This window comes from Carassius carassius, chromosome 47 (assembly GCF_963082965.1).
Source record: "Carassius carassius chromosome 47, fCarCar2.1, whole genome shotgun sequence".
Classification (NCBI taxonomy): domain Eukaryota; kingdom Metazoa; phylum Chordata; class Actinopteri; order Cypriniformes; family Cyprinidae; genus Carassius; species Carassius carassius.
The window spans coordinates 16,759,351-16,772,329 of NC_081801.1; the positions used below are offsets into that span (position 1 = coordinate 16,759,351).

Below are 12,979 nucleotides of genomic sequence, written 5' to 3' on the forward strand. Positions count from 1 at the left end.
TTATGCTCTCTGCAGCCGATAATTGCACAAACAGATTGTGTTCTGCACAAACAATGTTTATCCTTTTGCAAGCACAGTATATAACTTTTTTTTTTTTTGTAAGGATGAGGGCATGTCATGCAACCTGTCTGTGTTTGCATTTGTTTTATTCTGCTGAACCATTTTTGGATCACAAGTTCACAACCCTTTCTTTAGCTGAGAACCACAGGTGCACTTTTTGATGACTTTGAACACAAATATTTAAGCGGTTGGCTCATATTATTATTAACACCCATTCAGCTGTTGTAAAATTATAAATAACAAATGTCAATAATAAAGTGTAAATAAATGTTACATTTTGTTAGAAGGTGCTCTATTATAAAAAGTATGAGCGTTTGGGTGGGTGTTGAGGTTGTGTACAGTAAATCGTCTGTCACGGGAACGAGATCTGAGACAATTCTGACACCCTCGGCCTGCCACAGCGGTTTTGTGCGCTTCCCCCTGACTACTTCTCTCTCGTGCACTCTCTCTTTTTCTCCTTACGCTTGTATTAACAGTCCTCCTGTTCTACATAACCTCTTCAACTAAATGTAGCGCTACTTCTATTTTTAAATGTAGATGAAAGAGAACCATCTGATTACACTGATAATCTTTATATATTTTTATTTTTTATTTCTAATACTCCCAAATACCCTGTTGAATTATAATGCAATTATTATTTTTATTATTATTAAATGTTGTTGTTGCTGTTAATCTGAAGTATGTCTTTTGTTTTTCTTTTATTTTCCAATACATTTCTATAATTCAGAGTACTATAATTATATTTTTTTTATTTGCCTGTGCAAATTCATATGTACAGACATACTGTACTAATTCGATCATAATACAATATAATTCTCATATTAAAGACACCAAGAATAGATTTAGTGTTGTAGTTTTCTGAAGCTTTATATGTGTAAAACCTGTTTGGCAGAGTTTTTTTTAATCCACAGTTTTTCAGTGAATGCATGTGTGAGAAATGGCACATTATTTCACTGTGAATATAATTTTTACATTATTTAATGTGGTCTTTTTTCAAGTTTTTTTTTTATTTTTTTGGTTATTTTTATTTTTTGCTTTATGTTTATATACCATAGAAGAATTCTTAGTGCATCTATACATACAAAAAAATAAATAAATAAATATATATATATATTCTCAAATGGCATAGATGTCATTAACATAAATGTGTAAATTAATTTCTTTGTGTGTGTGTGTGTTTGTGTTTCCTTTTGATCAGTTTTAGCTGTGTATACTTATATTACGTTCAAAAATGTTTGTGTGTGTTTAATCAAGTGTACTCTGATCTGTTGTAATACTTATGTAGGTGCTTCGCTGAGACACATCCGGAGCAACTTAATTTTTAGAATAACGCTTTATAATTATATTAAAATCATGTTACAGTTGGGCAATAAATCAATGAGCTCGAGACATGATGCAAGATGCAAGAACCTAACATAAAATAGTTTAGTTAATTTTATGAAAGCTGTAGTGATTTCTTTTAAGCTCTGAAACCTTTAAGTTGCGAGTGTTATAACTAGGAGTCTTTGAAACTCTTTAAAAACAAGCATAATGATAAAAACCTTTGAAATTTACACCAGTCATGTTTTTATCAGTCATCGTAGCAGATATAAGACAGATCTTACACCATGTGCTGCACCTTCGTGAAATGGGTCAACATTTTATAGAAGTGGAATTATAGGCCTATCTTTGTTTGCCTTTTATATTCAGTAATCCTTTCATAATGAAGGCTCACTACATGACGCCAGGCAGTCATTGGCTCCTATGTGCATGTAAAACACTTAACATTTAATTTTATATTTAATATATGGGTGAACATGCTGAACAGTTATTCCTTTAAAAAGGTATATCACGGTCACCTAAAAGCATGCATGAATTATCATGATTCGCCATCAGTATCGACAGTATCATTACTGCGCAGACTATTCATTCTTAATGCTCATAATTTGGCAGATATGATAGCTGATAATTATTATTTTTATTTTTATGTTTTAGACGATAAGAAGTATAGTTGAAATTTAATTTTTTTTTTTTTTGAAAAATAACTGAACTATTGTTCAGCTGTACTCTTGCTTTATCTCTATTCTTATGCAACAATATAAAAATTATGGCCAATACAGTAGCTGTTAATTATTATTTCATTGTTAATATTAACTTTATTACGGCTATAATATTTACTATATTAAACTATAATTTACTATATTTGCTTTATTACTAGCTTTGAAGTTAGTATATTTATTAACTTTATTGTATTGTGGCTACACATCAAAAGAACGTTTTCATATGCAAATTCAATCAAATATATGTGTGATTTAAAAAACAAGAATTTTTATCATGCATATATTTTAGATATTTGCTTGAATATATGCATGAAAAAACGGCTAATTATATTTAGTTATTGGCTAACATCTAAAAGATCAGCTATTGTTTGTGCCAAATTTGCCTACATGCATTTAATGATTTATAATTTTGAAATGTGTATGCCTAGCACTGAAAAGGACTTTTTAAAATGAATGAATGAATGATTGAATTCTGTCCAATACTAGTACTACTTATAATAATGGTCAGTACTGATATGTTGTATAAGTAAGGCTGTGGCAAACAAGCTGTTCAACATAAATCACCGATCTGAGGTGGCAGCAATGCTCACTGTGCCCCGTTCCTCCCACCCCTGAATTGAGAGTAATTGGTATGCACTGATGTTCTTCTCCTCAACGTGTATGTGTGTGTGATTATTCTGCAGTGAGGCGGGTAGTGCTCGAGCCTCTCGGTCTCAGAGGGTGTCATCCATGCGGGCGAGGTGTGCTCGAGAACCAGAACTGAACGTGCGTCTGGGAGACCTGTCTTGTCAGTTCACTTGCTCTCCGTTCCTCTCTCCCTCAGCAGTTACCTCTATCGCTCTCCACCGTTCCCGTCAGAGTTTCTGTGGCAGTCTCGTACTTTCCTCTCCATCCATCCTTCCTCTGTCATCCTCCCCCTCTCGAGTCATTCTGTTCACCCAGTTTTCAGCCCTCTGTGAGGCTTGATGCTCGCTGCTCCTGGAAAGAGCTTCACTCTTAGCGTGCTAATGCCTCAGATACATTATTCATATCTAGTTTCTGTCTTGTTCTTTTCGCTATTTCTGGAGTGTTTTGACGGTGGGAAAAACCGGTAATAAGGAAATCGGTGGAAGTTTGTGTTATGGCTTGAATGTTTGAGCTCTACGTTTTCAGCTGTGAGGAGAATAAAATGGTTTCATTTGTGTCAGTCAAGCAACTGAATAAATAATATATTAGGGTACCTAAACATTAACAATATGATTAGTGTAATTGTGATGTATTTGCCAAAGTGTGGAGGATGCGTTGGGTAGCATTTGTAATCAGAGTAGGATGTCATTACTCCCTAATTAGTGGAGGCAAGTGTCTGAAACTGACCAAACTATGTGTTCAGAATACCTAAAATGGCTCGCTTTCTTGCTCATAAAGTTGCATATTTTATAAAATGAATAAAAAGAATGACACTTCCGCCATCAGCCATTGTTCAGGCTGACATATAGTCCATCCCCATCCCCATTGGTTGAGCTGCAGCTGTTATGCTTGTTTTGATAGTGATAATTAATATATTGATATATAATTAATTTATTGAAATTAAACTTTTCAGGATAATCAAAAGGACAATTTATCCTAAAATAAAGAAGATATTTTGAAGAACAATGATAACTAAACAATTTTGGTGACCATTGAATTGAATTGACAATTCAACATTGTATTGAGACAATGTATTGTAATTCCTTGTATTGAGGGATTTCTCAAAATAACTTTCTACTAACTGTTGGAGTTCACCCAAACATGAAAATTGTGTCATTAATCACCCTCATGTCGTTTCAAACCCGTAAGGCCTTTGTTCATCTTCATAACACAAATTAAGATATTTTTTGTGGAATCTGAGAGCTGTCTTACCCTGCATAGACAGCAATGCAACTGAAATGTTCCCAAGTCCAGAATCCTATCAAGGAGATCTATGAATTAATCAATTTGACAGCAGTGGTATACGACTCTACGAGAATACTTTTTGTGTACGAAAAAAACAGTTGCGTCTATGCAGGATCAGACAGCTTTCAGATTCCATTGAAAAAATCTTGTGTTCCCAAGATGAACGAAGGTCTTACAAGTTTGAAACGACATAAGGGTGAGTAATTAATGAACGCATTGGGTAAACTCACCCTTTAAACCTACAAAATGTATATGAAATATCACCTGTATATTAAACTGGAATGGGCGAAATATTTAAAAATGACACAATTCAGCTTTAAATCCTAGAACTAAGATGAAGAGGAAGGAAAGGCCAGTTGGTGTCCAGCACTGAGCTATTTTTGTCCATTCTGAATCCTCAGTTCTTCAGTAGCACACTGAATCACACTGATCTCAGTGTATCTCTCTGCATGCAGATCTGACTTTTACTGAGAATAAAACCACTTCATATGTCAAGACAGTGTACTGTAGGAAACAGTGATAAGTGGCATGAATGTGTGTCATTTGGTATTTTGTGATTTTGCTGTACAGTTTGTATTGCACAGTGGTTCTGCAGTCCTAGAAAAATCGGGTAACTTTAAAAGTGTGATTTACATAATTTTTTAAAATTACGGTCAGTTTTAAATATTGTTTATATTTTATTTATATTATTTCTTGAAATACTCTTAGAGAGTTTGTTCTGTTAAAAAACTAAAGAAACCTTATCTAGTCTTCACAAGCAATTGAAAAAAATATGGGGAAAATAATTTAAATTAATTGGTCAGAAAGTATGGGAACCCAGTTGGGAATGATGTTACACTTAACATGTGAAAGTTTAAGAAGTTATTATCCAAGGGTGTTGAAAAGCAGAACGTCAGTATAGTTGTTGTCACTTGCCAAACTGATGTAAGTCATGTGTGTATGTTTTTGTGTGTTGTCTGTATTAGTAAGCCCATGAGGCGTATCCAGTAATAATTTATCATATCTTTACTTTTCTGTTTTTTACTGATGCTAGACTGATCATTCAAAATAATTTTCGTTTTTTGATGTGTGTCCAGTGAATTCCAAATATAAAAATAAATATAATCAAATGAGATGAGGTCCTTGTCAAAAAAATTAATAAATTGAAACAGAAGCATTACCACATGGTAATTAAACACTACCATTCAAAGGTCTCGGTCAGTAAGATTTTTTACTGTTTTGACATTTTGAAATCTTATGCTAATCAAGTATAGATTTATTTGATAAAAATACAGTACATGTCTTAAAGGGTTACTCCACCCCAAAATGAAAATTTTGTCATTAATCGCTTGTCCATGTCGTTCCAAACGCGTAAAAGCTTTGTTCATCTTTGGAACACAATTTAAGATATTTTGGATGAAAAACAGGAGGCTTGTGACTGTACCATAGACTGCCAAGTAAATTACACTGTCAAGGTTCAGAAAAGTATTAAAAGCATTGTCAGAATAGTCCCTCTGCCATCAGTGGTTCAACCGTAACGTTATGAAGCGATGCAAATACTTTTTGTATGTCTCATCTGTGTCTCTCCACATCACCATAGTGTCATTTTGGAGAATATGAGCTGAATGCAGGATGGATGGGCTGTTTTCTTTCAAATCAAAGCATAAATACACTTAGAAAACATATTTTGGCTGGTTGCGTTCAGATCATATTCTCAGAAATGGCGCTACGGTGATGTGGAGAGACACAGATGAGACAAATTGTTAAATAAAGTTGTTATTTTTGTTATATTTGCATACAAAAAGTATTCTCATCTCTTCAAACTATGCGGTTGATCCACTAATGGCAGATGGACTATTCTGACAATGCTTTTCATACTTTTCCGGACCTTGACAGTGTAATTTACTTGGCAGTCTATGTGACACGTTTTCATCCAAAATATCTTAAATTGTGTTCCGAAGACGAACGAAGCTTTTACGGGTTTGGAACAACATGGGGGTAAGTGATTAATGACAAAGTTTTCATTTTGGGATGGAGTATCTATCCTTTTAATGTTATCAACATTGATACCATTGTGTGGATTAATATTTTTGTGGAAACTGTAATAAATATTTTGGATTCTTTGATGAATAGAAAGTTCAAAAGAACAGCATGTATTTAAAAAATAGAAATATTTTTAACATTATAAACTCTCACAATAGATCAAAGAAAACCTTACTGCCCACAAACTTTTGAGTGGTAGTATATAAACCATTATTGGTTGAATTTCCAGGAAAATACATTACACTCATATCATGGTATATTGTAACATTTAGTTGCACCAAAATAGGGCATTTCTTTTTGCCCAGCTCTGAAAACATTAGCTTCTGTCTTTCAAATGCATTGCAGTTGCACATTTTTATGTTTTTATTATTATTTTTTTTTTATTATTAGTTTCAGATATATTTGTATATTAATTCTGTGTTCATACCTTCCAGTGACAGTGTGAACATGTTGTTGACAAGGTTCCCGTACTCCCACTCAGTGAAGCTCTGAAATATTGTTGGTTGTCATATACTGTCTAGCCAGATCTGTCGAGCGACAGAAAAAAAAAAAAAAATGGCGGTTGGTGCATGAAGAATTAGTCTGAGGATGGATGAACGACAGAAGGTGGTTGGCCACCAATCATGACACCTCATTGCTCTCTCCTTCTCTTTCTCTTTCCCTCTCTTTCCGTAAACACTCCACTCTATAGCACAGAGCTCAATTACCCCCGCTCTGTCTCCAGGCTCCTCCTGCCACATTTAGATTGTGTCTTTTATCATTCCAAATTGACATTTATGCTTTTACTCCTATTGTTTTTCCACCGTTCCCACCGCTCATGTTGGGCAATTTATTTTAATCCCTGTCATGGCATGGCCTATAGCCTTGCAAAGCTTGTCTGCAGTAATTTCACCATTGCCATGCGCTGGAAACAAGAAGCCACCACGCAGAGCTGTTGTCCCACGTCTCTGCCTCCATTCCTTTGCCTGTCTAACCAGCACCAGCTCATTTCTTCTGGCCCGTTCACTCTCTCTTGCGTCTGTCTTTCTGTTCTTTTTTTTACACTCCTTTTAGTAATGATCTTACTCAAGTTAAAGCTGACGTAATTTTTTCAACTTACTGTACAGAGTCAAAAAAATATATATAGTAAATAATATAAAATAAACAAATTAATATAATACAGAATTATAAATAGTAATAACAAAATAATAAATAGTTTATACAAAATAATAATAATTATTAATAATAAATAAATGAGTACTACTACTACTACTACTACTAATAATAATAATAATAATAAATAAATACATTGTGAGCAAATAAAATAAACTGTCTGTCTGAGCAGTAGCAGACCAACAATCCATTTTGGAAATAATCCGAATCTGATTGTTACAATATAATTTGCAGATTATGTAGGTATTTCTTTTGTTCCCGGTTCTGTAGATGTAACTGAAACTAGCTAGATATAATCTGTGTGTGTGTGTTTGTGTGTTTGGGGACGGGGCAAGAGACACACCATCTATTTTATTCCACTTGATTTCCGTATATATAAGCGGCTTCCTCTTTCGCTTGTGTAGCCAGACAGAGGAAATTATTTTATTTTTTTATTGGTTTCAGATTATTTTTGTATATTAATTCTGTGTTCATACCTTCCAATGACAGTGTGAACATGTTGTTGACAAGGTTCCCGTACTCCCACTCAGTGAAGCTCTGAAATATTGTTGGTTGTCGTTTCTCGTTGATATGCCTTGAATGTAAATGCATCTTTGTTTTTGTAGAACGGGCTGGCAGGAAGAGCAGGAAGTTTCGATTTAGGCAAATAGGCCTTTTTTGAACCCACAGTGTCTCTTTCTCTGTGTTGCTTGTCGCATATTTTGTCTGCCTCTGCCGCTCGCTCACTGAATCAAAACTCAGTTATTCATAAACACTGCTAAATGGTGAAGAACGGAAAGCTGAGGGAGAAAGAAACGTGAAAAGAGAAAGTGATGGAGGCTGGTAGGAAATAAATGAATGTCTGTAACGGAGGACAGAATAGCTTCACAGCTGTTTCGTGTCCCAATAAATCGAGCATTATGAAGCCCGTGTTGTAAGCGGAAGTTTTGAGAGGGAACGAGCTGCAGGAGAGCGGAATCTGTCACCTTGAGTCATGAAAGAGTTTCTTTCCCTGCCAAAATAAAGCTCTTTAAGTTCATTTTACAGAACTCAATCATAAACCACACCAGGGTGAAATTTTGTTATTGTCTTTATTGCAAAAGAAGAAGACCAACTTTAGATGCTTTTATTATTATTATTATTAGATTTTTTTTATTATTATTAGATTTTTAATGTAGATTGATATATTGATTCTAATAAACAAATAAATAAAATAATAGTAGTTGGCACTTATAGAAGCTATTGATATTGACAAAAATCTGTGATGATAGTTGATAGTTTTCATTTTATTTCATATAAACCATGTTTTGCTGTGCACTTGAGGGTTTTACTGTATAACAACAATTAAAAAAACAAAAACAAAAAACACAACACACACCTTTTAACAATATTTTTATATTTTACATAAAACATAAACATGGTAAATTATATGAATCTCAAACATAGGCATGATATAACTTAGATATTAGGGCACATGGATATTCTGTGTAATATACAGAATGCTATCTAAAATGTTAACAAAAATGTTTTTAATTATATCAATTGTTTTCTCCCTCCCTTTCTTGTGCATCATTCATATATGTCATGACAATAAAATATAAACAATTGTTAGTGTCAATAGTGATAAAGCATTTTTACAAAACATCTTCATGGTTAAGCTATTATCCCGAACTATTTTATATTGAATGGGCTTTTTTAAATTCATGCTATTAATAAAAAAAACAACAACAACTGATTCATCTGTTATCAACCTATTCAGTCATCAGCCCCTTTTTAGTTATTGTTATTGGCAAAATCCACAGTTGGTTGACCTCCATTCCATAGTCCACTCATTTCTGTTCAGTTTAGTTGTCATATCATTGCTCTGAGTAATGTTCCAGACAGCAAATTCATAGCTACATACCCTGGCAATCAATACATCTTTCCACGGGCGTCTTAAACGACCCCCTGTCTTTTACCTCCTGCTTGGGTAAAATGTGCACATTACAGTGAGAGATTTTGTATTTAGGCTCTTTCACGTAACTTTGTACCAATAACAGTAGTCGCCTGTAATCTCTGCATTACTGTACTGACTTTAGCTCTGTTCTCAGGCTGTGAGCACCACATCCTGTATAATGGAAGCACAGGAGCGGCCCATTGTCCCTCTGTGATTCCAGCGCTTCACACTGAGACCCCTGGCGTGCCGTTCTCACATGTGAGCAAGAAGACAATCCCACAAGCGGCATTCTTTATTTGCCCATTGAAGACCACTGTCACAGCACCCATTCAGAAGGCGCTTCTTCTGCGCCTGTCGCATCAATTTTGGCCGACTATGCCAGGTCGCTTTGAAAAACAAGGATTGACGCTTCGTTCCTTCCTGCCTTTGTTCCAGCATATGAAAAGTGGCCGGCTTGGTTTTGATGGGCATGTCATTGGGCGATAATCCAGTGTTTTGAGCACCATTGTTGGAGCCGAAGAGTTCCTCCAGAGTTCCTCTGGCGCTGTTAGCTGAGAGAGCAGGGCTTTGTGCCCGGCTGGGTTTTGTCGCGCTCCGTTTTTAGAGTGCTCTGACACACTGCATGTAGAGAGATTACACAGCCCTGGCCCTCAGACCGTAGCCGATCTCCCGTTGGTCTAAAATCCTCTCTCATCTCGGAACCTCTTCTTAAGGGACACAAAGGCACTTTTGAATCCCTTGCTTTCCCCTCTTTACACAGGTTCCTGGAAGAATTTGCTTCCGTTTGACCTCATGCGCCATTGTTGAGAGATGCGGCGGAGGGTGTGAAACGCATTATCATATTCACTGTGTTATTTGCAACCGTTACGTTGAAGAAAAACAAATAAAGGTGGAATATATGACAGAAATAAACCCAGGCCTTTGTGGTAGTTCGTGTGGATAATTGAATTTTTATGTTATACTCTCAGGAACATAGACACATCTGTTAAACCTCTAGAGACGCTTGAATACAATATTTATTCAGAGACCGTCAGGTGCTGCAAAGATTTTTGTTTATTTTGTGCTGTGAAACCTGTGAAATTGCTGTGTATCTCAGTTGTTAACATGCTGAGAAGTTCGCACGATAAAACACTAAATGATGTCATTAAAAGTTTAGAAAATGAACATTTTTACATGTCTAAATTTTAAAAAACTGGACTAGGCTAATTCTCTTATTATTGCAATTTTTTTCTAAATTATGAAGGTTTATTATATAATATTATATTATATTTAGAATTCATATTATATATTGGTATATATTACATATTATGAATTAATATATTATAATATTATACTTTTATTTAAAAATTGTTAAATTGTTATATTTATATTCTTAGGTTTCTATAAAATAGTTGTAAATACGATATTGATTATTTTCACGTGTTTCTTGAAAATAAACTGTACTGTAATAAAATACAACTCTTTGATGACTTTTCAACATATATATATATATATATATATATATATATATATATATATATATATATATATATATATATATATATCACTGTATTAAACTATAAATGTCACTTTTTTTGTAGCAAGCATGTCAGAAGCTAGAAGGCGATACAAATGTATTTTTATTTTTATACTCTGAGATTTTAATTTAATAAAAAACAGACATGTTTTATTTCTCCACCTAACAATAGATTTGATCAAAGTCTTATTTTTTTGTGTCTGCTTAGATCTTATTAGCCATGATTGATCCTTCTCTCTGTTGCAAAATGTCTAGCATTTCCCCTCTCCTCCTTTCAGTTACAAGTGTTTCACGCATGACTACTGAACAGTAAACAGATTACGGCTCCATTGAATCAAAGTAACCTGAACAACTTGATGTTCGGAATTTTGGTCTAAAAAGCATTTTACAGACAGCATCCTATAAGGGACCATAAAAGAAGAGATGTTCTATGATTAATCTCCTTTTTCTCTCTCTCTTTCAGGTGCGTCCAGTCATCACAGTCAGACCTCCCTTCGACCTCCTCTGCCTCCCCTGCTCAACCACCACCAGTCATCAGCTAATTCCCTCAATCGCAACAACCAGGCCAGCCGGCGGAACCCGCAGAGCCACGCACCTACTGCCGCCCCGCCAGATGGACCCTCCACCCCTGAATCTGTCCAGCTCCAGGACAGTTGGGCTCTCAACAGCAGTGTCCCGCTGGAGACACGGTAAGTTTTACTAAAACACCAAAAGGCATCTGCTAGAGTTTACATTTTTTTTTTAGAAAGTTATAGAGCTTTTGTAAATCTTTATTGACTACATATTATGTGTTATGTCGATAAGCATACATTCTCCTTGTTGTTATAATCATTAATGATGATCCTTCTGTTGTGTCTTAATTAAGGGGATGGTATTGTCATATTTGTTTTAGTTTTTCATCTGCATATATTACAAAAATATGTTATAGAATAGGACTAAAATTATATAAAAATAATAAATAAAACAGTTATTATTAAAATGCATTATGAATTATAATTATGTTGCTATATTAATTATTTCATATAATCTATTTGTTTGGTGACTAATCATATTTTAATTGTGTTAAGTTTTTTTATCAAATAAAAATATGTACATCTAAAAGGATGGATATAAAAAAATAGTAAATGCTCACTTACTACTTATAAAAAAGCTTGCAGACTTTTTTTTTTTACAAAATGATAGTTTTACACAGTATATAATATATATACATTATATTTATTTATATTAATCATTATTTAAATGCATTATTTTCATTTATTCAGTTATTCAATTTTCATTACATTCAGTTATTTTTTTTAATAAAATTGCATACAATAAATATAATCTAGATTTGTTTTGAGACTAATTATACAGTACTTGTCTTAAATGATATATCCCTAAATAAAACTGCATATACATATGTAACCCTGGACCACAAAACCAAAGTCTTAAGTCTCAGAATAAATTTGAGAAAAAATATTATAATGTAATAAATAATCTTTCCATTGAGGTATGGTGTGTTAGGATATGACAATATTTGTCCGAGATATAACTTCTATAATTTCTGGAATCTGAGGATGTAAAAAAAAAAAAAAAAGAAATACTTTGAAGTTCCTAGCAATGCATATTACTAATCAAAAATTAAGTTTTTAAATATTTATGGTAGGAAATTTACAAAATATCTTCACGGAGCATGATCTTTACTTAATATCCTAATGATTTTTGGCATAAAAGAAAAATCGATAATTTCGACCCATACAATGTTTATTTGGCTATTTCTAAAAATATACCCCAGCGACTTTAGACTGGTTTTGTGGTCCCCGGTCACATATACTGAACAAAGTTAAAAAAACTAAAGTGAATGAAAAATTCCACACTGTTGTTTACTTAATGGTGTTAAAATGCAGTGACTGCCAAAATTGTATATATAAATGTGTATATACACACACGCACACACACACACACACACACACACACACACACACATATATATATATATATATATACTTTATTTTGGCAATCACTGCATGTAATTATAGCTCCCAGTCTACAGCGCACAGAAACAAAATACACAAACCCTTATTATCCACCCACCCAGAGCTAAACATTTAGTTACAGCCTGTCATACTCACACACATTGGATTGTTTCTGCTGGGTCCCCGTGGGTTGTATTTTTTTGTTTGTTTATTGTGTAGTATAGTCTATCTCTTTTTGCAGGACTGCAGGGATGCTCCCCTTGACTCAACAATACTCTCCTCTATTGCTGTACGCACTATTTATGACACACACACTCTTGAGTCTATTTCTTGTTCTCTTTCTCTCTCTCTTTCTCTCTCTCTATTCTTATTTTTTAGGTTCCCATCCCCCTATCGTTCAGATGTTTTA

The 12,979-nt window shown here is 34.1% G+C and overlaps 1 protein-coding gene across 1 annotated transcript in view; it reads left to right on the forward strand.

Annotated features, from left to right (window-relative positions):
- Positions 1–12,979, forward strand: part of LOC132130318 (teneurin-2-like) — a 199,820-nt gene that overhangs the window by 92,162 nt on the left and 94,679 nt on the right. Inside the window, exon 3 of the mRNA XM_059542002.1 lies at positions 11,079–11,304. Within this exon, the coding sequence (XP_059397985.1) occupies positions 11,079–11,304 (226 nt within the window). The remainder of the gene's footprint in view (positions 1–11,078; positions 11,305–12,979) is intronic.